A 27,904-nucleotide genomic window follows, 5' to 3' on the forward strand; every position below is an offset into this window, starting at 1 on the left:
GAAAAGCTTTTACGATGTATGTCTTATTTCACCATCTAGCAGTTATTTATATTAAACGATAATATTCAGAACAGAGTTATCGTTCGTGTTCAACCACGTGTAGAGTGGTTGAAAATATAAACATTGGGTTGCTTAAAAAAATCATAGCCATGTTTGATGCTTGTGGTGTACAATACCATGTTTTAAAAAAAAATAATGGGTGTCTGTTTTGCATTAAAACTTAGTATATCAAGCCATTTTCAAGGAACAATCTGCATAAAATGGTATAGTCTGTTTCGCTATTGATGTTATTACTAGGTCAGGCGCGGATCGAAAATCAATCCTGAGGAGGAATCTCTTTTAAGCATGTTAGTTGTTGCAACAGGAGACAAAAACTAATTTTTGTATAGTCTCATTTATTTCTAGAACACATTTTATGCACCAATTAATAAAGATAAAAGTTTAAAATCAATAAATCTCTAAATTTTATATTTGACTACAAGAACCTAGATACTGTGAAATAGACTATATACACGAGGTACGAATTTTACTGCGAAACTGAAAGGGTCAAATAAAACCACGTGGTCTAAAATTTGAATGACAATAACATTCGCAGGGGTGACCTTTATAGACATAAGTCTCACTGGGACATTTACATAAACATGTATGTCAAATACGGACAAGCCCTTTAAATCAACTGACGCGTGCGCTGTAGGATGAATGGAGTGATACTATATATAGCATTACATGTACTACAACAAAGGTCAACAACATAATTAAGGATGCTTGCCGCATTAAAGACCTATAAGCTCAAGGCCACATAGCTACTAGGTACAAACACTTCAAAATTCCTGGCACCAGAATCATGAAACAATCTTAAAAGCTTGTACACTGTCTTCGTGTCTCTTGATTAGAATAAACACTTACAAAATCGAAATGCTATGAAAAATGTCTTAATATATGAATTTTGTTAATTACAAATTTCAACCTTCATTTTATGATAAACAATCGTTTTATGACCGACTGAGTCTGAAATTGTTTCATGATCACGAGGCCAGAATTCAGCCCCTTACCACGTATAGAATTCAGGCTTTAGCTATATTTATTCTTTATCATTTCTGTGTCATTTACAAAGCTACTCGTGCTTTCATTGATAAAAGTTATGTTATTTGGTCTCGCCCTACTTTTTCTCAATGTAGACCAATGTTCATTTTACTTTCTTAAGGTTGCGTATTATAATAAAAGTATTACGCCACAGAGACTGCCTTTGTTTGGTTTATGAATAATTTGTAGTTCTACCCAGCTATTAGCTCAGCATGTCAAAGGACTTCTTAGATATTTGCAGGTCTTCGAGCCAGTCAGTTTTTTCTACATTTATTGAGGTGGTTTTAATTTGTGTGATTAACAGTAATGACAATGGTCATCCAACTTTTATTTCAAATAGAAAAAAAGACATTTGCGTTGTGAGTTTAATGCCACAAGATTCAACAAAAGCAGATTGACCAGGAAAGTAATCAACGCAAAATTAAGAACAAACATCAGTAAAAACTATGTGCAAGTTGGTAAAGACCAGTCTGAACCTCACTGCAAAACCAAGCACAAAAGCAGAACAAACCTAAGCACAAATGGTAGTGAATTTCACGCAAACTTCAATATATAATGCCATGACAAAGCTTAGAACAAAGCTCTTCAAGGAGTATTATTTTGGGTCTGTTTATGAATACACCCGGTCCCTTTACAATAATATCAATACATGTGTAGTCCGGAATTGCATTTAAGCCACGAGCTGAATTTAAGGTAAATCCAAACTGAAAACCTCATATAAAGTAAGCAAGCTTAACTTTAAAATTTTAAATATTGTCACAATAGATCTACAAAGAATTACATTAGCAAACAAATCCTTTTAAGGTTTGGATTTGTCATTGTAATGTATAACCACATACATTCCAGTGAGATCACTATGACGACATTAACTAGTAATGCAGTCCACTGGCAATGTTATTTAGATACACGTTAATATACATGTATTAAAAATCTCAAAAAATTATAACTTAATGATGAAGAGGAGAGTGGTCAAAGAAATGGCAAGTGTTTAGTATACATTTACATGTACCTGTAAGATGGGCATATGGAATCCTAGGTCTGCATGCAAGACTGATTTGGCCAAGTCCCCATTAAGAACATTTAGACTTCTTCAGAATGAAACGTGCACATTGCATATCAGACTTTACAATAGGACTTTACAAAAATGCGTTCCACGGGTTACATATCACGCACAATTGCCATAATTAAATTTTCGTGTAATATCTCTCTAGACAAATTACTAGTATCAACAATTGATGGGAAGCAATAAAATTAACTTTCAGTGATATTTCATATTTTGAAGCAAGCCTCGTCATACAAAAGTGAATAATAAAAATGAAATCATACTAGAATATAGTTTTTGCAAATTAAAACCGTGAAATAACCATTCAGATATAATAAATAAATACTCCTCTATAAATAGACTGAGTGAGTCTTTGGAATGAAATTATTCATAGCCACCTAGAGCACAACTGACTGAAGTCCTGATATGTAGATAATAATGAATGCTCGATGACACCAATGCCTCACGGTGGAAAAAAATGCCCATTTTGTGGACTTGGTTCAAGCCCATCTATCTACAGACCTCATGTTTACCGTTACAAATAAATCGACACTTTAAAGAGCCCTATCGCTTTTTCTCCCTCTAAATCAAAACAATATACGTAATATTGATGACGTCTAAGTAAATGTAGGTAAAACGCTTAAGTGAGTATCACTTAATAGGAGTGTCAAAAAGCATACTAAGTGTGATCAAATGCCTCCACATTTTATCTACATGACAATTGCCTTCATATATACATATACTCCATTTTCTCTAATGCAAAATTACGCAATTACAATGTTACTTAATATCATTCTATTAGACTTGTACTTATGGTAAAGGAGTGGAATTAGATCGGATGTTATCACTTCGCAATACGTATTGTAGTCAGAGGGGCTCTACTAATCATAACTGCATGTAAAATAGTTTACATATAAACGCACAAGTTCCACAAAAATCGCAAAGTTTAATTAATAGGTTTTTAATATTTCTTTATATTGTACGTCAATATGTCCTTCAATGGAATTATTTTTTAAATTCTCATTTTTATTTTTATCTCACTGCAACTTTTTAAAAAATATCATGTTACAAATTACGTCACAAAGTCTGTCGGTCCCCATAATTTTCTGTCTAATGGTTATATATTTGATTTTAATGACGTTTGCTATCCTAAAATGCATATTTTTTTCTTCAAAATAATACATGTGACCTATTTATAAAACAGCAACGATTTTAAAAAACATTCCACATGAAATAAAATACAATAGTTAATGGGACAGTTGAAAAATAAACCAATTTTTTTTTTATCTTTGAACCAATTTAAACATGTTGAAAAATGTTTTAGCCCAAAATTAGCTTTTTAAATGCCTGAAATTTTGTTACACATTATTGCAGTTTTGTAAACTTCAAAAATTAAATATATTTAAAAATCAATTTTCATTTTTCGGTTGTTATATATCTACACATTATACATGGATTTGATAATATACTGTACAAAGTAAGACATTTTGAAAAGAACAATTACTTTTACTGAAATTCCACATTTAATAGCACTCAAAGCTGTGCAATTCCATTGCTATTTAAAAAATTCAATTTAAATAATAGAGAAAAATTCGAAAAATATAAATGTAACAATTTTCCTTAAAAAAAAATAATTGTATAGTTTAGCGCAAACTAAAAGAAATTAAATTAAACTTTAATAAGTTGCCATCAAATTAAATTAGAGATTCTGAGATTCACTCACCTTTTTTTCTAAATTCACCCCTCTTCAAGTTAAGCCAGGTAGTTAAAGCATCCATGCCATTCAACCTTATCGGGTTACACAAACTAACGCACCGTATCCAGAAGAGTCAAAACTGTACAGATAGGAAGCGTGAATTATTTAGCATTAGGCTGTTTTTAAACCCCTCTAAATAACCATGTAAAATTTCCCTTGAGAGACCGGCAACCAACTAAGATGTATCTGGTATTGACTTTCGCATATCGCAGAGTGTAAGGGACTTTAGATCCAAGAAATAAATACTTCCCGGGTCTAATAAAATATATATATTTTGTGGACCCGTTGTTGGAGTTACTTATAAAACAAAAGGGAGAATTAAATATTCATCGACGGCTGTAGGAAAAAATCACTTCCAGCCCACTATGGACCACTGTGAATCTTTCGTAGCCGACTGGGGCACGCCATGAAAGATGTCAGTTACAATTTGTGTGTCCTGAATAAAACTACTCCATAAAATCGCCGCCAAGGAAGAAAGGCAAAAAATAAGTTGTTGAATGCTGATTGTATCAATATAGATCCACAGGGACGTACTATTGTTGTTCGGATATTTGATATGATATTGACCCAATTCAATTTTTATTTTAGAAGCTTTGGGGAATTTCCGGTTTGGGATAGTTTATTGTTCTTATATTGATCGGCCGCTGACCAGTCTCTATTGAGAATGTTTCCGTAGAGTCAACATTTAAGACTTTACGATAATTCATTCTATCAACAAATATATGTAAAATGGACTACATTCTCTATTTCAACTTTCCAATTTACTATTTTCACTTGTGGAATATGTATTTCTGATGCCTGGTGGCCACAGTTTTCGTTGCTATTCTGTGCAATATAACAACTGGGACAGAGAAACTTACTGGTAATCAATGACACACGATTCCTCTGCCCTTTCGACTCGATCCAGCAATTACAACACGCTTTTATTTAATCGATTTCTTTAAAAGTCAACAATAAAAATGTAGACCTTTTTTTATCTACACTAATTTAATTGAAATGTTGCTCTGCAAGACATCCTTAAGCCAAAGTGTTTTTTGCTGATATATATAGGTTCACTAACTACTTGTTCCAATTCAAAAGCACATTTCTTTACTGCTGACAATAAATATCTAAGAACAGCTGTTTATTTGTTTTATATATAAATCAATTGAAAAGTAGTTTTTGCCCTCTTTCCAAAAGAAGTCAAGGTCTCAAGTAAATGTTAAAGATTTCGAAATCTCATGTTGAAACGTTAATAAAAACCAGCACATAATGCCTGCAGTCTTTTCAAAAATTAGAACTTTATTTAACTCTTTGGCAGCAAGAGTAGCATATATATATATGCATTCCATATACTGATATTTGACACCAATCTTAACTTGGGTAACAGCTCCTAATGGACCGTCAAACTTTTACACCATAATATATTACTACTAATTCGAATCTTAAAGCCCTTTTAGAATGCCTCTCTGTAGAGTGACACAAATTATGGCTCCTTTCGGAATTCTAGTAAATCATATTACACCCTTGAACGAGTTATCTTATAGAGGCTTTAGAAAAGCGTTATCCGTAAATAGTGTTCGCTTGGGTTTTTTTTAGAGAGAAGGAGAGTAAAAAAAACCATCAGCCTAGCACGTAAAATCTCATTTGTCTGTCTATACACCGCCAGGCCCTTGCTGTTGCTTGGGCAACCGCGTTGTTGTTGCTCCGGTAACTACGTTGTTTTCATGGCCAATAGCCCATAATCTTCTCGCCTTCCTCTCGCTCTCCTCTCGTTCTTCTCGGTTTTGCCGTCTTGACGACCCGTCAAAACACTCCAATCAATGCGACGGTACTGGAGATCACAGAATTTGATTTGTCATTTAATCAAGTCTACCATATGCCAAATTCGTGTTATAAAATCGATTCCTCGTACCCTCTAAATCTGCCACTTTCTCATGCGAGGATGAAATCGGTCCTATTTCCATCGCTTCCAAATAAAAATGGCAGACCTTGTCTTGCAAAGTGTTATTTGATAAATGAGAAATACGATTCAGAGTCTCATGATTTACGACTCTGTACCACAAGTAACAATGATCATAAACATTTCTCTGCGAACTCCGACCAAATACTGATATTATGCATGGTGAATCCAACGGCATCCCAATCAAATAATAATGATTTCAAAATCAAAATATTCATTATAGAAAAATTATAATGTAAGTTGGTAAGGTTTGTTCGCTTGCTACCAAATTCTGATCTGAGATAATTATAATGATAAAGTTTCTGAGTGAAAAAACATTCGAACTTGATTTTGAGAACCAATTATAAGCTAAATGTATTTAAGTTACTGATATACGAGAGATAACATCATATCAGCGTTATTTTTTCAAATTAAAAAACCTTAAAATAGTGTACAGTAAATGTATGGAACCACTGCTTTGCTTAACGCATCACGTCAAACTCTGACCATGTCAACGCAACTTACTTTGGCTGTAATATTGTTTTTAACAGTTGAGTGTCAAAGATATTTTCAATATCATACATGTATATATCATATGAACATTAGTGGCTTAGTATTGTTTGTCAGAGCAGGAAGAGCTTCCATACGTATCTCCAACGCTTACCGGGACATGATTAACGTTTGATTTCTTTGGTTAGAATTAATATATCATGCAAATCTACTCCATTGCAGTTGACATTGTAAGTTCTTTGACAGACAGTCGTTAGTTTGGTGTTTTTTTTTTCGATTTCAGCGTCATTGCGTTTTATTAAAATTCATTAGCATGACTTAAATTGGACTCCGTGCCGACCAGTTATTTCGAGCTGATGGGCGCAAAAAAATAGTTTTGGCCAGACTGTGGAAACAGCAGATCATAGTAGATATTGTATGATCAGCATCTGGTATTGATTGGATGTTTCGACCCATCAGCCTCATTAGATAGACTTACTAACGTTAGAAGACGTGAAAAATACAAGCGAAACACTGGCACACCGAGAATTAATCGTCTCCCAAAAGTGGATGGCCTCATGAAAGCAGAGAATGAAATGGAGGAATTCATGCAATTGTTGTGTTCCAATAAAAGAAATGGCCCCGGATCGATTAATTTGGCTGTGACTGGCTGTACTAGCGCGACAGATAAAAAACCGAGATAAGGGGTGCTGTACCGGATAAACTGTCGTGATTTCAAGAATTCCAAACTGAACGGTCTCCGACAAATAATTACGTTCTAAGAGATGAGAAGTTAGAGGTGTGCTGGAATGAAGGGGGGAAACGCGCTTAAAACTTACAGTATCAGGATTCCACATAGATATTTCTAAAGATGAAACAGACAAACAGCCCATACAGGCAGTTACAGCAGTATTATCTTTTCTTGGTTATAAAGGTTTTGCCCAAAGTCGCTAGAGCACACTCGTTTGATGATAGGAATTTTAGTCAAGACACAAAACTTATATATATATTATCATTTTGAATACAATTCACATGAAATGCTCATAATAAGATATTTTATAAGTGACTGTCTGGGTGTCTGTAGTATGTCAGATTACTTTTCGAAACCTTTTCTTATTCTACAACTGACAAAAACCGAAATTTAAGCAATATGAATCTAATTTTTCTTTTAAACTTTAGTTGCCAACAAAATGTAATTAAGATAATTTGAAACTGTGTACGTTGTGATAAAAAAAACATGAAAAGATATGGAACACCTTTATATTGTGACATACATTCTTTTGACATAAACAATAAATTAATTTGATATTTTTTCCTTCACAATGTTATGTCTAACAGGGTAAAGCACAATAAGTCAAACCACAAACTATCGACCCGCAATATGCTGGTTTTTGTTGTTGTCGGGTTTGTTTTACGTTGTAACAATTTTTCAAACGCATTTTCTGGTTAAATACTAGTACATTTAATATTTTTGAAAATTTTCAAACGTTGATTACACTTTTGATATCTCAACATACCATATACCACCTGAAACAAATCGGCAAATGTCGTCAAAGAAAGATTTGTGTACTATGGAGTATATCAATGTTCGTACAGTAAGACTTTATTTCAATCAGGGCCTCGTTTTTCTCTTTCATTAAAAATGACTAACAGAAGCATACAAATATATAATTATTAAAACAGTTCAGTAATTTTCTTTTTATAAAAAGATGAAAATAGTCGTTTGTATTCCTTTAAGGTCTGGTGTTTATAAGTGAGACGGACTGACCGGGGCCCAAAGTGTCAGGAAACGAGGTTTCTTGTCGGTAAGCTTTTGTGATCTCCCTTTTTAATCAGCAAATGCGTTTCGATATAATAATATTTGCGCTATTTAACGTAAAAGACTGTCTAAGAAAAGGTAAAGTCAAATTTAGGTATTAAAAGAAAAAACCCTCATTTAATTCGTGTAACACTGTATGAAAGTAACAAGGGATTGTGTCACAAGGGATTGTGTCAAAACCATTTAAATCTATCTGTACAGTAGGGTAACTGTATGAGTAAATCAATTAGGCAATCAATACCTCTACTGATATATAAAAATATATGTTTGTCAAAAGGGCAGAAACCCCGAAAGTGGCATTACTGTTGTAAATTTAACAAAACAAACCACCATAATCATGAGTAAAAATACTCATTCAGAAAAAGCCAAAATACCAAAATAAATTGTAAGACCTTTACGTATTCAATGATTGATAATGAGTCTGAGAGGTGGCCCTAATCATTTCAGACTATTTATACATCTTGGGGAAAAAGATATAAATGTATATATATACAGAAATATTGGAAATAATCAGACTATAATTAAATTCCAATGCTTGTTTTTTTTTTTGGAATTTTTTTTTCAGAGTTATAATTTATTAATTTTCTAGAAAATCATATTTTAAATAGAAAATGAATCTGATGGGTGGTTCATAGACCATCCAGCTATTTAAAGATTTCACAGCTGAGCGTAGGTGGTCTCAGAGTTAGCTAAGAGGTCCACGGGCCGTTTTATCTTAAACGTTTACACGAAAAAGGAGCTATAAACGTCACGCGTCTATAAAATGTTACTCAAGAAAAACCCCCGAAACCATGGTATGGCATTTCTCAAGCCAAAATCAATACAGAAGTACTTTAATGCTGATAATTATATCTCGTGAAAAAATATCCATCAAGTCTGAAAATTAATCTAACTGCATAAGCGTCTCATAAAATAATGCGAGGCCTTTCAGAAGCCCTGTGATAAACCCTTCCATTCTATTAATCTTTGCTATAAAGCTATGTTTAGATCTCGCCAGGACAGACACTAATTGCACTCAATGATGTACACAAAACACAGTTAGCTTTTTTATTGTCAAAATAAAGCTTAAGCAGAGAATTAAATGATACTTGCTCTTTTCTGTTTGCCAGCTATGTCAAAACTTGAATTAATTTTTCCCTTGGATTATGATTTTCAGCAAAAGAATGGATCAGCTCTTTCCTTTTCATGTGTTAATAGTTACCATTTAGTTGCAAATCGTGATTATTAGCTAGAATTCAAACTATGTTATAACGCCCTGGTACAGATAACATCTGGTGTACAAAACAAGTTTACATTCTATTAACTTATTCAATCTTACATTATATCATCATAGTAAATCAGTGTCTTTTTTAACTTGAATTTAAATATATATCACTTCAATTATATATGCATAAGCTTCTTCGGTGCTTAAGCATTGATTTTTGCCAAAAGTAAAAATGATTATAATTTAAATTTCAATAAAGCAGGCATATATCTTATAATTTGGACAGAACAACAAGATTATGAAAGATAATTCCCATGTTAAATTCAAGTACAAATAAAGGCTTTGCCGATTTTATTGGAGAATAATTAACAGAGTTTAAATGCCAACGAAATTGTTTAAAACAGTAAAACATTTCCAGTAATTTGATAATTTGTCTTCAATAATTTACTAAATACAGGTCACAGTTTTCCACAGGAAAAAAGCACTGATCTATTAATGGATTAAGAAAAAGGTCTTTATACAGCAGTGTGACAGAAATTAAAATAGAGGTTTTGAAACTCTTTCAGATGGTTCTCATGCCTTAGAACCGACCCTAATTCCACCATCCCGATAAAAAAAAAACCGAAATATTTGTAAAAAGGAATCGCTCTTGTGAAGTTGTAGGATAGGAAATTAATACGTCACAACCATAATAAAAAGGCATTTTTAGGGGTGAGAAAAAACAAATGGTGACGGCTTACTCTAAAAGAATGCACCACAACAGGACCAATATTTGGGCGGGATGCACTTGATTTACTTAACAAAGAAGATTTCATTCCCCCGTCGACAAGTACGAATTAAATTCAATTCAAATTTCTTCGCCCCAGGAGTAAAGTGTTTGGACCGATAACCGAGTGTTTTGTATTGTAAAGTATATATCGGGCCTCTGCAGACTTCGGTATGCTGATGCTACACATGCCCCTCTCATTGTCTATTGCCCACAGATAAATGTTATCAAACAATCATCTTTAAAATCTACGTTTTCGTAAGTGCTTCCATCTTTAAGAGGTTGTTGTACTTTTAAAAACAAACTGACGCAACGGATATCAGGCAGATTCCCCTATCGAACACTCAGATAAGAGTTTGACCCGCAAATATATGAGAATAGCTTACTCGAATGCGTACTTCATATCTTTTATGCAGTAGGATATTGGCGTTTATGTTATGAATAATATATAGACTGCATAAATTTGATTTAAAAAAAAAATCCTATTAATTTGTTGCTGCAATAAGATAATATGATTGATTCGACTGCTTTCTTTCATAAATGTTTCATACAAACACTAACTAGATCTTGTATGTTCAGAATTTGCAGCAAGGGAGCAGCTGCATGTGAATATTCAAAACAATTTGCCCATTAACTTAATTATTGCGATTAGATGAACTTGAAAATTCTTGCAACAACATACTAGCATATTATATCTCGCTTTGAAAATAGATCCCTAATCTTGTCAAAACATATGTTTATCTCTCCAAAGCATTCCTCTAGAAAACAGAATGAATGAAATGGACAAATGGACACTGCATGGCGCTGTGTTATATGAACAGGTCCGCGCGTCTGAACAAACACAATGTGGTTACCATTTTGCGCTGGGTACATCGATGCACATTTTTGCAATAAGGTCGAGGGGGCTGATATTGTGTTAATAACTGCCGTCTGCTTCCAATCATCTTACTCTATAATTACTTGCAATATCAAAACACGACAGTGTTCTTATGCTATGTGTAGGTTTGATCCAGAGTAGCCATGCAGATACATGGTCTGATCTCACCATATAAATACTTTATTTCATGTCAAGAATCCACAGGTTGGGCAGATTAATTAATCTGAAAAAAAAAATTATTTTCCCTCTTGGCTATTTTGATCTTATGGCTGCATTACGTAAATGAGAACTGACTGGAGATGTACTCAAGATCAAAACAAATCTTAAAACGTAAAAACCATGCATATATTTTTGTTATCTGAGTTATCTGGGGATGCACATTGCGATTCGATTCTCTGCAATCGATACCTGCTTAACTTGTTAGTCTGAACGGCTGACTTTGGTTTTGCATTTTGACGTCCACACAAAACTCCGGGGGCGGATTACGACATGGTAATCATCTCAGGTGTAAAATAAGCAGAGTTAGAGGACCATCCCAAGAAAGCACCTGTCCCGACTTACTCCTACTTCAACAATCAAAGCACAGCGCAATATCGAACGATTCAACGAAAGACTTTTTATGATGATTCATACTATTAATGATACCATGAGGCAATTAGAATTCAAGTTAAAAACGAGAAAAACATGAATGATAAACCATAAACTTACTTTTTTCTTTGTTAAACAGTAGATGTTTCCTGAGTGGGGGGAACAGACGATATATGATCATTCGAAACATTCGTCCGCTTTTGCTGTCACCTGTTCTTCCACACATAAGAGCGCGACGAGATCAGAGTGTCTCCATTAGAGTGACAACAGCAACAGGTAGTTTCCCCAAAAAATTCTAACCACAGCAGGATCACTCAGCAGTAATAGTAATTTCCCACACGACACAGTCAGATAATCAAAAATATGACTAGATACAATTCTTTTTTATGCTTTTTTTCTTAATCAATAGAATGGGACGCACTGTTTGCAGACTTCTTCATTTTCGTAGCAAACGGAATCCAGCCAATGACTTTCAAATTATAAAAACGTTCACGTCACACGGAAGACAATCCAAGGCGAAAAAGGCGGGAAATCAATTGACGTTTTCTAGTTCTTTGAGCCTGAGCCTTACGAAGGAGCTACTGATGCAGTGTGCCACGAAGACATACTGTAATACACGTTTTGCGGGAGAGCGGCATAAGAGCCAGTGGTGTAGATATACTGTGTACGAGTTCTGCCAAATCTTCCCCCAGTCCGCTTTAGCATTAATGCCACCGTGCAGAATGGTAGAGAGACAAGTCCAGAAGGGGCTACAAAACGTTCATCCCTCATAATTAAGGCTTATTGTTTTCTGGGCTTGCTCGTATGGGGTCTGGATCAGTATGAATATTTAATCAATCGTACATTTAGACACGGTTTTTGCAACAACTTGTGAATATAATAAGAATCCATTTCCTCTCTGGAATATATACCTTTCTAATCGATGTATATTTAAAAAGTGCGTAATAAGCGAGCATTATCTAATAAGCATTGACTATTACTTTTATTATGCAATTATCCGGTGTACCATATGTACACACTCAATACACATTCAATATTTTGTATACATACCCAAGCCTATCCTACTATTACATGTGCGAACCTTATCATACTATAAAAGAAGGACAGTAATCTGTAACTTGCTAAGAATCAAAGAAAAAAAACCTGCATATTAATGAAAATCATTTATAACAAAAAGATGCAGTTGTCTTAGACACGTAAACCAAACTTGGCAAAATTATTGAAACGGGCACTTGTTGAATTCCAAGACGGAGTAACTTTAGAAGGGCAGAAAGCTCAGTGGAATATCAGAGGGCCAAATACCGGCAGTACGCTGTCGGCATACCCTTCGTCAGCATTCTACTTATTCGTGTACAATATCCATAGATCATATAATCAATGAATGCAATCATTCCCTATCGCTGCAATGAACTAACCCATCACCGAAGCAGGCTACGGCGGGACCAAAGGCCGAGTTTAACAGCGTTGTTATGTTCTGTCATGAAATCAGCGGATTTCTTATGATAATCACACGAACAAAATTGTCTAGCTCTGGTGAAATATGGGAAATTTCTCGCTATCAAATACAAGTTCCTGGTAGCAATTAATGATGCTTAGAAAAAATGCTAAATTAATATGAAAAAATTGAAGAGAATAACATTATCATATGAATTACAGCTTGTATTATTTTTTTTTCATATACGCTAGATTAAGTTGGCTTGCTGCTAAATGATTGGCAACTAGAAAAATTCTCAAATGTTCTTTGAAATTATCGAAATTTCCACATCACATAAGCTGTATTGGTGAAACTTTATTAGGAAATATAAAAGCACAAAATAAATACGAGCATTTAGCCTTTAGCTTGTTGATGTATGACAAATTGAGCCACTTCTCAGCTGGATAAATGTTGGCAGGAGGAGATCAATGCACCAGTCCTTGTAACTAACCAAAGAAGGCGCGGGTCTAACTGACCATGAAACTATCGATGTGCATATACCCAGTGGGTCAACCCTTCAGTATTGTAGAAAATGAGTTTCATAAACTGTTGTCGGAGACCATATGTTCAGAGGAAAAACCTGGTATATATATTACACAATTTTTGTTCATGATTTGATTCTGCGTAACAAGCAATAATTTTGTCATTTCTAGTCCGCAGATTTAATTTTCTGTCGTGTTGCCCGATTACATGTACATATACTGGCGAGGATCCGTAATTTCTCTACGTAATAACGTGTATTATAAGCAACTTGCAGGAAACGTTGTCACTTTTTGCCGAAAACATGCTGGCTCTGGTCGTTTGATTTTTTTCCGCATTAACCCCAGAATACAACATGTTAAGATACAGCACGGAATGAAATTAACATTAAATGATAATTCGAAAATTGTTTTCAACGCAGACATACTTCAACAGTGGTTGTGATTAAATCAACAGTGATTAAAGCCAACTATTTGAGACAGGCTAGTATAAGTTTATTCTTTAGAGTTAGCTAAACGTACATCTGCACACCAACCCTAAAGGAACTGCAAATCTTTGCGAATGATTTTTATGATTTTATGCAATACTACAGAAAAACAAAATTATTCCATAAGTACCCCTTGAAAATAGTTTTTTGCGTCCATGAAAATATCAAAAGTTTTCATGATTATAACGTGTTGGTCATACATTTATACCTTCTCTTAGTTCAGAGACAAAAAATACCATTAATATTCAAACACTACAATTAAAGATAATCTAGCTGAAATACTGAAACTTGTAGCTCAAGGACCTTCACTCAGTTCCTGGCTCTATTTTCAAATTAGCCTTTCTGCATTCAGTGAATCTCACGAGGAAACACTTTGAGCAAACATGAACTTAAACAGAGAGTACTAGTGCTCAGTTTGCTAGAAAACATTAATAGTTCACGTCCTTTCTATCTGAATACAGATTCACAACTTATAACATCAGGCTTTCGATTGCGATTGCTGAAGCCACACTTTACCATAAAACCCTCGCAGACCACTTTTTGGATGCGACGAATTTTATACCGAATCGATCGACATTAGAAGGATTCGAGTAAACTGATCATAAAATATTTCGAGAGGTCCCTCTGGACTACCTTCAACGGGCTTTGGCAACAATGTGCTACAGGAAAAAAAACATCGAGACCGTGTACAAAGTGGCCGATTTTCCGCCGAATTGATGCTCTTTTTTGCAAAGAGATAAAACACAGGGCTCGGTCTCCAGAATCGGGAGAAAAGCTCTATTTTTTAAAACATTCAACTTAAGTTGTTAATTTTATAGGATAAGCGCACTGTAAAATAGCAAGTTTTGCGCCAATAGAACGATATTCTCTTTAATTGCAGAAGACATCTCTAAGAAAAAATCGCTTTGGTTATGTGCGGGCTGTCGTAATTTATTAGTGTTGCATAAGTTTAGAAGACATCAATTACTTAGCATATCTGCGTCGACATTCGTTTGGGAAATGACGAGTGCTTGAAAAGGTCGGCACCTATCTTATGCCAGTACAAACAAAGTATACAAGAGGCAAACAGAGCTGGAGGCTTTTTGGCAGTCGACTTTTTAAACAGCCTCCCACCTGCTATTTAAATTCAGCCCCTGGCTTACATCAAACATACAAGTGCTACTTGTGAAATTTGATGTACAAAAGAAGAATTTGACTCAGTCACATTATCTATAAGCAATTGACATGAAATATGGGTGAAGAAACACGACTCCACAAAACACACTGTGCTCATGTACATTTGACGTGCACTGAAAACTGTCATTCAAATTAAAAACTAACAATTCACTAGTTAAGGAATTAAATTTAACAAACTTTGTATTTAATTGTAGAGTAATTTTGTTTGAATTCAAGTAAATCACAAATTTGTGCAGATCCTAAAACGTTAGGGGTTCTGAGTGCATTGTTAACCGTGGACTTAGGACCCCTGACGTTTTGACGACAATCCATGCTGACAACGTGCGATTGTGTGATTTGAGAACACCAAAGACATCCCTATTGGCTGTTTGTGTGTGCACTGTTAATACGGTACTAAGCGTTGGCAATGCTAAACCAAAATAAAACGTCAGCACCAGATTTCTATCTGCCGCTGGATCTCGACATCCTCAAAATCTTCGAAGTGTGTTAGTGGTAAGAGAGAAATTAGAAGCAAATGGGTGAAAAAGCAATTTATATTTTCGGGAACAACTTTGGTTGTAGTAATTAAAGATTTTTAAATAGGTTGTGCGTGACATGACTTACGTTAATCATAATTATGCTTCTTTCAAATGCACACAGACTGAGAAACAAACGAGATGCAGACTACGCAGTCGGTGTTAATTAGGAGCTTGTAAGGTTTTACAATTTCAAAATTATTTTCGATCTAATGACTAAAAAACTTTGGGGCACCTGCCGAGCTCGGGATTTCGGGCGGTACTGCGCCGGTAAACGGTGTACAGGGAAACAGATCGAAACAGATCAAGCATTAAGCAGCCACTGGTAGAAACTGCAGGGCAGCTTTGAACTCCGCGTTATTCAAATTCTAAGAATTACCCCCCAACGCAATCTTAAGAATGATAGGCAATTGATAATTTGAACTGCAAAGAAAAGACAAACGAAATATCAGCTGAAAGTATACGTAGGTGCTAAGTGTATTGGCTGCATCCGCTCCCTTGGGTACTCGGATATCTTATGATACTATAGGTACATTAAGGTGGGTATATAATTAGATAACGCATTCTCGTTAAGGTCTGACAATTGATGTGTTAATAGAGGCACTTTATACATATTCATTTCATCTAACCACTAAAAGCTTCTTTAAGAGTTTACTCGTATAAATTCCCATCGAAGAAAAAAAAACTTCATTCTTAATCCAACGAACATCATACAAAGAAATCGATCTAAAAAGAGAGATGAAAAAATGCCATGATCTAACATGCATTTCTATACATGCTAAATCATCTTTAAACAGCAATATAATTAAGCCTTTACAAAGTCATTTCTCCTTCAATATTCCACAAAAAAAAACTCTTCAGTCGCGCACTGCTGTGAAAAGCAATAGATGGAACACACGGAGTTATCGGACTTCCATTGAGGTTTTTAATCAATCAGTGGGGAGGGAGGTTATTTGTGTATTGACATTTAATAAAGGCAATAAGGTATGATTCCAACAGACAATCAACGCCGACATCGAGTATTCCGAAACACTCAAGCATGTCGTTACAGACATTACTCCTGGGGTTTCCTCTACTCAAAGAACGCAATGTGGAGATTGTGTATTCCCTCTCGTAATCAGAAATGTCACCAAAGTCCTTTCTAACACAGTAAAACAAGGCTATACACGGGAATATCGTGTACCTGTTTATCACAAACATCCACAACTGTCATATTTTTCACTTGAAAGAAAAAACAAAGAACAAAAACCCGTCGTTTAGAGTGTCTTTCTGAATACAGCAGTTCACTGTTTAAAATATAAGAATTTAGCTTAATGGTAAAATTGCTGTGTAATCTCTTATGGATAATTTACTGCACTTTAATAACCCTCATCAATAGAATTCCAATTAAATCCTGAATTCATTATTTCAATAAACGTTTGACTTTTTGTCAATAGAGTTAATGAATTTTAAAATAGAACTTGAAAGTTTATTTGTTTTGGGAAAATGATTATCACCGCAGTTATTTGAGCTTAAACAAACCTTTTCAAATCTATTCAGAATCGAATGAAAAGGAAACTTTGATTTTCATTTCGTAATCATGATGACTGGAGAATTATTAAACATTCTCCAACCCAGGAGAGTCGTTTTAATTGCATTTAAAAAATCATTCGTTTCCTTCAGAGAACGACACGAATGTGATATAATTGATGAATTTAAAAAAATACTATGACGTCAATTCTTTATTTCTTTTTTGGAAGTCCTTTATTAGTAAGCAACAGGCCGATATTTATTATCATATTAGTATCAGTCTGATATAAAGTCTATTTTCAGACTGTCTTCATACTGATTTTCTTTAAATTAGACTGGGACTAGAAAATTAAAAGACACCCGATACACAATATCGAAGCATTTGACTTAAAAAGGATTTAATTAAAAGATCTCTTATTGCTAGCACCCAGTTCATATTACTTCACTTTTTGAAAATTACCTTTATATCAGAAACAAACTTTTACTGAAAAAGGATAGTCTATTCTAACATAATTTCAAAATTGCAAATTCCTTCTTTTTTTAAGCATTTATTTTCAGCAGCAAATGTATACTTTACTGTACGAGAAAAATGTTGGTTGTAATAAGGTCAGGTTGAGTGGTTCTATCAGATTACTTTTGTTTGGGCTTGTCCTTATCAACTTTTTCAATCTTTTTATTCAAACCAAAAACCAATCGCAACTTCTCGGATCTTTCTGAAAAGTGTGTGTGTGTGTGTGTGTGTGTGTGGGGGGGGGGGGGGGGGGGGGACTTGAATGTATTACGAAGGCGTAAAAAAGACTTTTTGTTATAATTTTTTTTATCATACAAGGCAGCATATCTGTTGCAATTTCAGCTTAGTTTTATTAAATTCAGATATACCCTCAAATACACCACAAAAGAGAAGAGGCTTTCAAGACTGGCTAGACAACGGTTTTAAAATTGCTTTTTGTACAAGATTAAACATGAGATGATGTCAATACATTCAAAGTGTTCTTCCGAGCTCTGCAGGAAAGGCCCGAGAAGTTGCGATTGACCCAATAACGCAAAATAACGCGATTTACAATTTGTATTTTTTTGGTAAAATATGTTTCATAAAATGTCTCTCAAAAAATAATTGTACAAGTTTTACTTCTATCTTCATTCTGTAAAAATTAATACTTCGGGTAAATATTTGACTTGCATGGTTTTGCATTTAGGCTGTATATGAGGGTTGTTCGGAAATTATTGAGACAACACAAATATCTCTCTTTCTAAGTGGCGAATTTTAATAAAAATTGGCATAAACATTGAAAAATCCTAAACAAATAATTAAGCAAAGTAATATCACAAAATAATTACAATGTAATAGTTTATGACAGTACATAAACAAGTCGGTGGTAGGGGTATCCGGCGCAGGCACAACTCGGAGCTTAAAAAACTTCAACATCTTTTAAGGTGTTGTTAGAACTACAATTCTTGATAAAAGAAATCAAAGTATGTATGTTCATTTTGCTATTTATTGTGACTAACTTTTGTGTATGTTTTGCTAGTGTTCGAGTTGAAATACGAAAAGAGTACCAAAATATTTATCAAGCAATCGAAATCTGACTGGGACGGCTTATTGAATTTTGACGTCAAGGCGGCGCTGCGAATATACATAAAATTGGTGTGAATCTCGAAAGACCTTTTTTGCCCAAGAAATTGAGTACATAAAAACTATACGATGGAAAGGGGTCAAAAGCTTCAGTCAATTGGGGTTTATTTACCGATTGTTTAACTAGAATTTAAACAAAGGGACTAAATACCAAGTACTTTTTTAACAACACAAACTGATTTTAACAGTTCTAAGATATGTACAGAATGAATGTTAGAGAAGTGTCACAGTAAGTTGACTTTCGGGAAGGAATAACTCGATTTTTTTAACAAAAAATCAGGAATAGAAAGTATATATAACTGTTGCCATTTTAAAATAAAAAGAAAAGATGAAAAATGAAGAATAGTTCATGTTTTCCGTTTGTTTGAAAGGTGTTTATAACTTTGGACTAAGGAAAAAAATGACGTTGCGATGAGTTTGTGATTGCGCCGGGTCATTGGATGTAGGCTTGTTAGCTTACCAGGAATAAAGAAATGATGTCATTAACTTCAACATTTTTACGTTAATAAAAGACATCCTGGTTTATTTTCTGGTGAAATTTCAATGATTTATCTTTTTTCCATGGGAGTAAGAGTAAATGTCTCAATAATTTCCGAACAACCCTCGTAACAACTTTAAATTAGCTCATATGTGTTGTTTGTATTACTTTAGAAGTGAGAAAATTTTAAAATTTGAAATTACACTTAACAATTGATACCGTTTAAAAATATCTTAAAACCTAACATTTTTAGTGCTTTTATGAAGAATATCATGCCCAACATAATATAATCTTATTTTCCTAATGGCTAGGCCAAGGGAGGAAAACCGTCAGTTTGAAACTACAATTTTTATTTTGTGAGTTTTGTTTAAGTGGGATTGCCGAGGTATTGGCAAATTATGCATCCAATCTTTTATGTTTGCCGACACATACTTGCAAAGTTATTCACAAAACTAATTTGAGTGGTATTTTTTTCAATGAGAGGGACATGGCTGTATTCACCAACTAACTAACGACAGAATTGGAATATCATTGTTCGTGGCCTATGCTCCATAGGAGTATGAGTAAGGGATAAGTCAAATCAAGTCTTTTTCTGGGTACAAATCAGCAAGATGTTAAAAACTAACAACATTTATGTTCAGACATGCTTTTCAGCGCAGAATAGCATTCAGAGGATTCTATTGAGATTTTATATGGAAGAAACATATAAGTTCTCCGAAATTTTCTGAAGAAGCTGTCGAAGAACTGGTTCCGCTTTACGACAATTAGTATAAGTAGCCCTGCAGTCCTGTCACGATCATTAGAGATAAGGAATTCCACCAGCCAGCTTCGGCTGATGATTCTGATGCAGTATTGACATTTCCCTCACAATGCGACACTACCCCGGAGCGAAAAGCACTTATTGTTACAAATTAAAATTCTGTCCGGACTGTTTATATATAGCAGTATTCTGCTCACCCCGACGACCAAATGTCTGCTTTGTGACAAAGATTACCACAAACAAGCATTGATTTTTATCATCAAGGTTAACAGTATGATATAATTGTTTCATCCAATCACATGTTAATATTCATGTGAGGTACGTTGCAAATTTTGTTGCAAGATATATGAATAGACTATTATCAAAACCGATTTGGTTTGACTTTTCCTATAGCGTCACGATCATTTCTGTCAGCTACGTCATGCATAAATTATACACGCCGCCGTTGTGAAAACTTTATGATTGGTTGAGTTAGGCGGAGTTATCAGTACATGCTTATGCAATGCCAGAGCTGAAGGATTTCTCAGAACAGTTCATTTCCCCCCAATATTATTCATTCAAAATCGACTATCCCCTATGTTTAAAAAACTCTCTCTCTCTGTCTCTGTAAACGGGCGTTAAACCATAGCCTCAACTCAAGCTACGGTCCAGAGTACGGCGTTATAAAAAATATAACATTTAGGAGTTGCACGTGCCAAGCGTTCAATTCATGTAAATACCGTAAATGTGTAATATGCACATGTATTACCTACTAACTTGCCAGTCGAAGTGATAGATATGAATTCCTCGATTTCTACACCTTTCGATCGGCAATCGACAGTCAATAAAAGAATTGAACGATGGTGTGAAAGAACGAGACGGAAGTGGAGAGTGCAAGGAGGTTTGTACATGTGCGTCTTCATTAGACAAGTGTCCGATTCGTTTCTCTTCTGTTGCCCTATCACTTTCGGTGTATTATATATATACTAAAATATCCACAAACCATTTACTGCAGATTTCTTTATTTTACCTGTCTCTGAACCGCCGATCACCAGCTCCATACATGAACAATGGTTTGTTTACATACATAAATAATACAGTTCTTGATCCGCCTTCCGAGTACGGAAGAAGGTTGTTTAATAGGAGAAAGTTTGGGGCAAGTAAAATACAATTATTAACAGTAGTAAACTAAATGAAGAATTATTATTTTTTTCAAAAATAGCGTTATTTTTATATGCGGCAAATTGCCGTAAAGTTTTTTTGTACATTGTATGTACTGTAGCTTTATATTTTCTAACCCAAAATTTATACATAGAGCTACAGCTATATATGTTATGTACCGTATGTATTGTTTTATCACAAGTGTACACTTTCGAAAAATAGCCCAATTTCGACAGTCACGAGTACCCATGTGAATTTTTCATTCTCAGATATGTTGTTGTTCTGTCCGTGCATAATTTAGTCTTAGTTAACCAGCAGCCAATCAGCGGTAAGCTGAATCCACCAATAAAAAAATTGTGGTTAAGGTGCGGGTATTGTTTATGTATGACGTAGCTGAAAGAGTTGAACGCGACGCGATCGGTAAAGTCAAACCAAATCGGTTTTAGTAAGGCTTACAAATATTGAAGAGTAATTCAAATATATCTAACGTAATATTTTATGGTATTGTTCTAACCCTAAGTGTTCATCATTTCTCTAAAGTTTTTGTCTTTGACAATATGCATGGTAATTATGTCAACATGCAACCTCACTGATCATTATCATAATAAAACAAATAATTCTCTTGAATATTTATGTTGATATGCATCATGTTTACATTGAAACACAACTTTTAAATTTCAAAATGCAACTTTTAAATGTTGATATGAAACTTATCTATCTTGACATGTGACTTATTCATGTTGGCATTCAATTTCTTAGTGTTGATATGCCACTAATTTATCTTGATATTTAATTTATTCATGTTGTATGCAATTACTAAATATTGATATACAAATTATCTTTCTTAATATGTAGCTTATGTTGACATGCAGCTTTTGAATGTTGATATTCAATTTATTTCATGTTTTCATGCAATTAATAATATTGGTATACAAATTATCTTTCTTCATATGTAACTTATGTTGACATGCAACTTTTGAATGTTGATATGCATTTTTATAATTCTATAATTTTATGTTGTTGATGTGCCACTGATTTTATTATAATATGTAACTTATTCATTTTGTTATGCAACTTTTTCATGATGACGTTAAAGATATTTTTTTATTCTGACATGCAACTTGAATTTCCTCGCATATCAACATAAATATATTGCATGTAAGCATTTATGTTGATAAAGTTGTATTATTTAAGTATACTTCATGTCAACAAAAATTTTAATGCTCAATATAACAAAGTTGCTAGATGTTAGTCATATTTTGATGATATTATATATTATATGCTTAAAATCTTTCTTAATTCCTTCGCAAATGCATTGTGGCATATTTCTGCTCCTTGTGTGAAAGTCATTTTTTAAAATCAAATACTTCGACATGTGAGATAAATATGTTGACATGCAAGGAATTGCAATCAAATCAAAATTACATGTATTTGAAATCTCCAAAATATAGTGGCATATTCATACAGGATAATTATGTTGACATACAAGTTACAAATATTTAAGGGAATCTGATTTTATTATGGGTAAAATCATTTTCTAACGTATCTGACATAGTAGATGCAAGATGCAACATAATTATGACAGCTTACGACTTATTTACGTGACATACGAGATAATTAAGTAGACACGTCTACATGCAACTTATTTATCTCAAAATGCAGGTTAAATAGTAGACATGCGACTTATGTATGTCAACATGCGACTTCGAACCATTTTAACAAGGCCTTGGACTTTCAGTAGGATGTAACTATCTATTTTTGCGTCAAAACAAGTTAAAATGACGCTGATTTCAAGCGAAATATACACCGATTGCGTAGTCTTCGCTCAAAAGCCAGCCAAATCTTGTTGATTTCAAAGAGCCATGACTGAGTGGCCAGCAATGAAATAGACATGCCTACGTCACATCGCCGATTGACACAACTACCCAAAGTCCAAGCTCTTGTTAAAATGGTTCTATTTATGTAGACATGCAACTTATTCATGTCGACATGCGTTTTATTTATGTTGACATGCGACTTACACATAAACACATAAAAATATTGCATATTGACAAAAGTTTATTGCATGTTGACATTTAACGTGTACGTAGGGGGCAGAAATATGCCACCATACAAGAAGAATCAAATCATCCACTTATGATTTCCAACATGCTAGATGGTAACTTATTTATGTTGACGTGCGAGATAAATATGTCGACATGCTACATAAATATATTGACATCAAACGTATTTATCGTGACATACAACTTGCTTATGTCAACATGCGAGATTAGTATGTCCAAGTGCATTTTTTTGGCATAATTAATTGAGTGTCAACACATTTATCTTTCATGTTAAGATAATAAAGTTGCACGTTGACATAAATAAGTTGTATGTCAACATATTTTTCTTGCATGTCAGCATAACTATTTTGCATGTCAACATGAATAAGTTGCATGTCGACATAAATGCGTTGTATGTGAACATGAATTAGTAACATCTAGCATGTTGGCGATATTTGAATTTTTCTAGATTTTTATAATTCTTATCTAATTTTAATCTGTCAACATACTGATGTTGCATGTTGACACATAACTATCTTGCATGTTTACACATTTGATGAAAAAATTAATTTGCACACAGGGGGCAGTAGTATACCACCATACAAATGCATTTACTTCCAAAATGTGATGTTGCATAACAACGTAATAACGTTAACCTTGAATGTCGACATAATCTAATTAAAATTGCAAAATAGAGGACAGAAATATGCCACCTTAACCTAAGGCTAAACCATTGCAGTCATTCAAGGACACAGAACAATTAACAATAAATACTTAGTCTTAGGTTACTATGGCATGTCAAACGTAGCAATATTCGATCTTTTCTATTTGTATTATATAAATATTCATTGTATTGTATAATTTTCCATTTGTATTCTATAATTTTCCATTTGTATTCTATAATTTTCTATTTGTATTGTATAAATTACATTTGTATTGTATAATTTTCTATTTATATTGTATAATCTTCCATTTGTATTGTATAATTTTCAATTTGTATTGTATAATTTTCCATTTGTATTGTATAAGTTTCATTTTTATTCTATAATTTTTCATTCGTATTGTATAATTTCCATTTGTATTGTACATTTTTCAATTTGTATTCTATAATTTTCGATTTGTATTCTATAATTTTCAATTTGTATTGTATCCGAGGGATTGGTTTATTTGTTTTGTTACGAAGGTTATCATTGGTTAAAAGTTTTATACTGTATTTTGGGGAAACCAGCGAAATGTTCCGGATGCTGAACGCAAACTGGTCCCCTTAACATGTTTTAAACACGTGGTGATCTCATTTAGCGGCTGTGACGCCAGTATGAGGCTTGTCGTGTTGGACAACTTGGGACTTTTCTGGGTTTTTAAGGTAAACAGATAGGGCCATCGTGATAAAAGATATACCAAGGCATTATACATATATAATGACTGTATAAGGTGTCTCGATCTGCCCGTGTCCCTTCATTAACAGTAAGTCTATCGAGAGACGTACATGTATTGTACGTCCCTACTGGTCTATACCAGGTTTGAAAAATCTGGTTCGGTTAACCAGCTTCATGTGTATAATGTCTTGGTATATCTTTTATCACAATGACCTGTTTACCTGGAAAAAAAAACCAGAACAGTCCCAAGTTGTCCAATACGGCGAGCCTCACACTAGCTTCACTGCCGCTAAATAGACCACCACGTCAAGCAGTGGCGTCGCAAGCAAATTGAAAGTGGGGGGGGGGGCTAGACTAATCCTCAGAAATCTTGACAAAACCTAATTCTCAAAATCATGAAATTCATAATCTGTGGGGGAGGGAGGGGGGGGGGGGGGGGCTAGTATACCTATAACTCCAACTTCTCAATATTTCAATCTTTTCAAGGTAAATTTCAGTTCAATTATGTTTGCTGCGAGAAAAAGTGTGGGGGGGGGGGGGGGGAGCTGAATCCTCTATGATGCTATGTGCCTAATGGTTAGGTCTAACTTTGCAATGAAAGTGCCCCCCTCCGGTTCCAACGCCTATGACGTGTTAAAACAAGTCATGTTAAGGGGACCAGTTTGCGTTCAGCATCCGGAACATCTCGCTGGTTTTCCCACAATACAGTATAAAACTTTTAACCAATGATAACCTTCGTAACAAAACAAATAAACAATCCCTCGGATACAATACAAATTGAAAATTATAGAATACAAATTGAAAATTATAGAATACAAATTGAAAATTGTACAATACAAATGAAAAATTATACAATACAAATGGAAATTATACAATACAAATAAAAAATTATAGAATACAAATGAAATTAATACAATACAAATGGAAAATTATACAATACAAATAAAAAATTATAGAATACAAATGAAATTAATACAATACAAATGGAAAATTATACAATACAAATAGAAAATTATAGAATACAAATGAAATTTATACAATACAAATGAAAAATTATAGAATACAAATGGAAAATTATACAATACAAATGAATATTTATATAATACAAATGGAAAAGATCGAATATTGCAACGTTGACATGCCATAGGTTACAATACATATTTAACTTTCTCATTGTATTTAACCACTGCTATTGCCTATAACTGACCTATCTGCAGTAAACCTTTAAGAAGTCAAGCAACCAATAAAACCTGTCTGTTCTATCTACCAAATCACATGCATATCGATGTATTATAATCTCTTCAAACAAAACCGACATTACAAAGTCTACGCCATAATAACCAGGGACTAAACGCCTGTTTTTCGTGATAGAAAGGAAGGAGCGACTAATGACGGAAATTAACCAAAGACTTTATACGTCTCCAGAACATTAAATGATGACCGCTGCATTCGTGATGGGAATTTATGATTAATTATAGGAGTGAAATGAACATTTAATGCAATGAATATGAATGAAAATGACTAAATGATAGCATTTGCATACCTAAAGATGTTACTTTTTAAAAGGATGGATGCGAACGTAAAGAAATTAAAACTGTCTTACCTTTATGAAGCAGCCGTAATGAAAATAGAAAAAAGAAAAAAGTCAGTAATATACTAAAGACAGGTGTATAATATCACACACATTCAATACAAAATATAAACAATAAAATATTAAACAAATCATTACATGAACGCGCTGATGAAAAGAATCATCTCATCATATCAACAAAATGTAAACGAACGCTACATGTAAATGTTTTATTCATATTTGCAAATCATTTCATTCTAATGGTATAATTGATGGTCTCCAAAACTGTATTTCTTTAATATATTGAATAGAATGGTTTAGAGTTAAAAGTTAAACCTTTCTACCAGCCATGAAGGCGCATAGGTACGATGTAGATAAGGTGCCCTGTCCAAGGGCACAACACACAACATCAAGGGACCATATCGGGTGTGAAACAGCGACTTTTAGGTTACTGGCTTAACGCCTTTGACCACTGAGCCAGTTCCTCAGAACTGCGCAATGTGCTCCACGATTTGGATTCAATTAAAATGAAAATATAAACTATAACGTGTTACCATTTCCTGTTGTCATTCCCTATATACATGTTGATTAGACAAATAGGTCTGAACATTCTCTAAGATCGCAAGTATTCAGTGCCTATATACCGGTATTGCAGAAGGTACAATATATATGTCTGATAGAAGCTCCATAATTTCCCTTGATTTAAAATAAAACAATGAATAACCTTTGAAATTGCAAGATGATGAAATAGTGGGACGTTGTAGATGACTTGTACTCATATTTTCACCACACACATCACATCATGGTGGGTGTTTAATTAAGCTTTTTTTCCTCAGATGGGAATAGGGTGGTGATTTATGTGGGATATGGAAATCTCACCATTCTCCCACGAGATGCTCATATCCGAGATTTTAGTGTAAGTAGCCTACACCTTGCGGTGATCTACCGTACCTTTTATAGATGAAATGCACCAGACCAATGAATTCATTAGTGATATATAGAGCAAAAAAAGGAGCAAATCTCTGAAAATCATGATAGTTAGTTGGTGTTTACTGTAAAGTAAGGAAACAAAACAAGGAGCTTTTAAATAGAAAGATTCAATGCAATTGGCAACCATCCTTTAATATACCCCATTTCTTAATAATAAAATTACAATCGAACTCATTTATCAATCCGTCACTTTAATTTACGAATCTACAACTGCCAACGAGTGCAAATACGTATTCTAGACTCTAACAGACGTCACTAAAATAACAACTCAAGCGCAAATGACACTTTGTACATAATTCATAAATCTAAATTCATCTGATGCCAATGTTGTATTAATTTTTAAATTGAATTTACAACGGAGCAAGAAAATGAATCTATCACGACACATTAAATATTTAGGTAATACGATTATATGATGTAAATTTATACGAGTCGATGCTTGTTCTGTCTGCTATAACTGATCTACAAATAAGAGATTTCCCGGAAGATTTATGTCCAACCGTACTCGGCTTTACGACAAATCACATTACTATTATTGACTTACATGTATATTTGTTAATACAGGGCAAATCTTTTTTCCGCAAACAGCGAAGGTTGAAACACTACTTTAACAATCATCATGGGAAAAAATAATTAAATAGTAATGAAATATAAATAACTATCAGTGGAATATAAATAGCGTCTGTAATGCGAGAGTAAAGTAATGGATTGTATATTGAAATCAATGAG

The 27,904-nt window shown here is 33.9% G+C and overlaps 1 protein-coding gene across 12 annotated transcripts in view; it reads right to left on the minus strand.

The window, feature by feature from the left end:
- The window catches only part of LOC105348855 (Kv channel-interacting protein 4), a 101,283-nt gene that overhangs the window by 21,861 nt on the left and 51,518 nt on the right, over positions 1-27,904 (minus strand). Inside the window, exon 1 of one of the 12 annotated variants that reach the window (XM_066067860.1) lies at positions 11,666-12,263. The exons of 8 other annotated variants lie outside the window; for them this stretch is intronic. In XM_066067860.1, coding sequence (XP_065923932.1) covers positions 11,666-11,771 — 106 coding nt within the window. In that variant the 5' untranslated portion in view covers positions 11,772-12,263. Of the gene's footprint in view, positions 1-3,848; positions 4,067-11,665; positions 12,264-27,904 lie in introns of those variants that run through there. 3 more of the 12 variants (XM_034473058.2, XM_066067861.1, XM_066067862.1) reach the window with 3 other exon arrangements.

This window comes from Magallana gigas, chromosome 8 (assembly GCF_963853765.1).
Source record: "Magallana gigas chromosome 8, xbMagGiga1.1, whole genome shotgun sequence".
Classification (NCBI taxonomy): domain Eukaryota; kingdom Metazoa; phylum Mollusca; class Bivalvia; order Ostreida; family Ostreidae; genus Magallana; species Magallana gigas.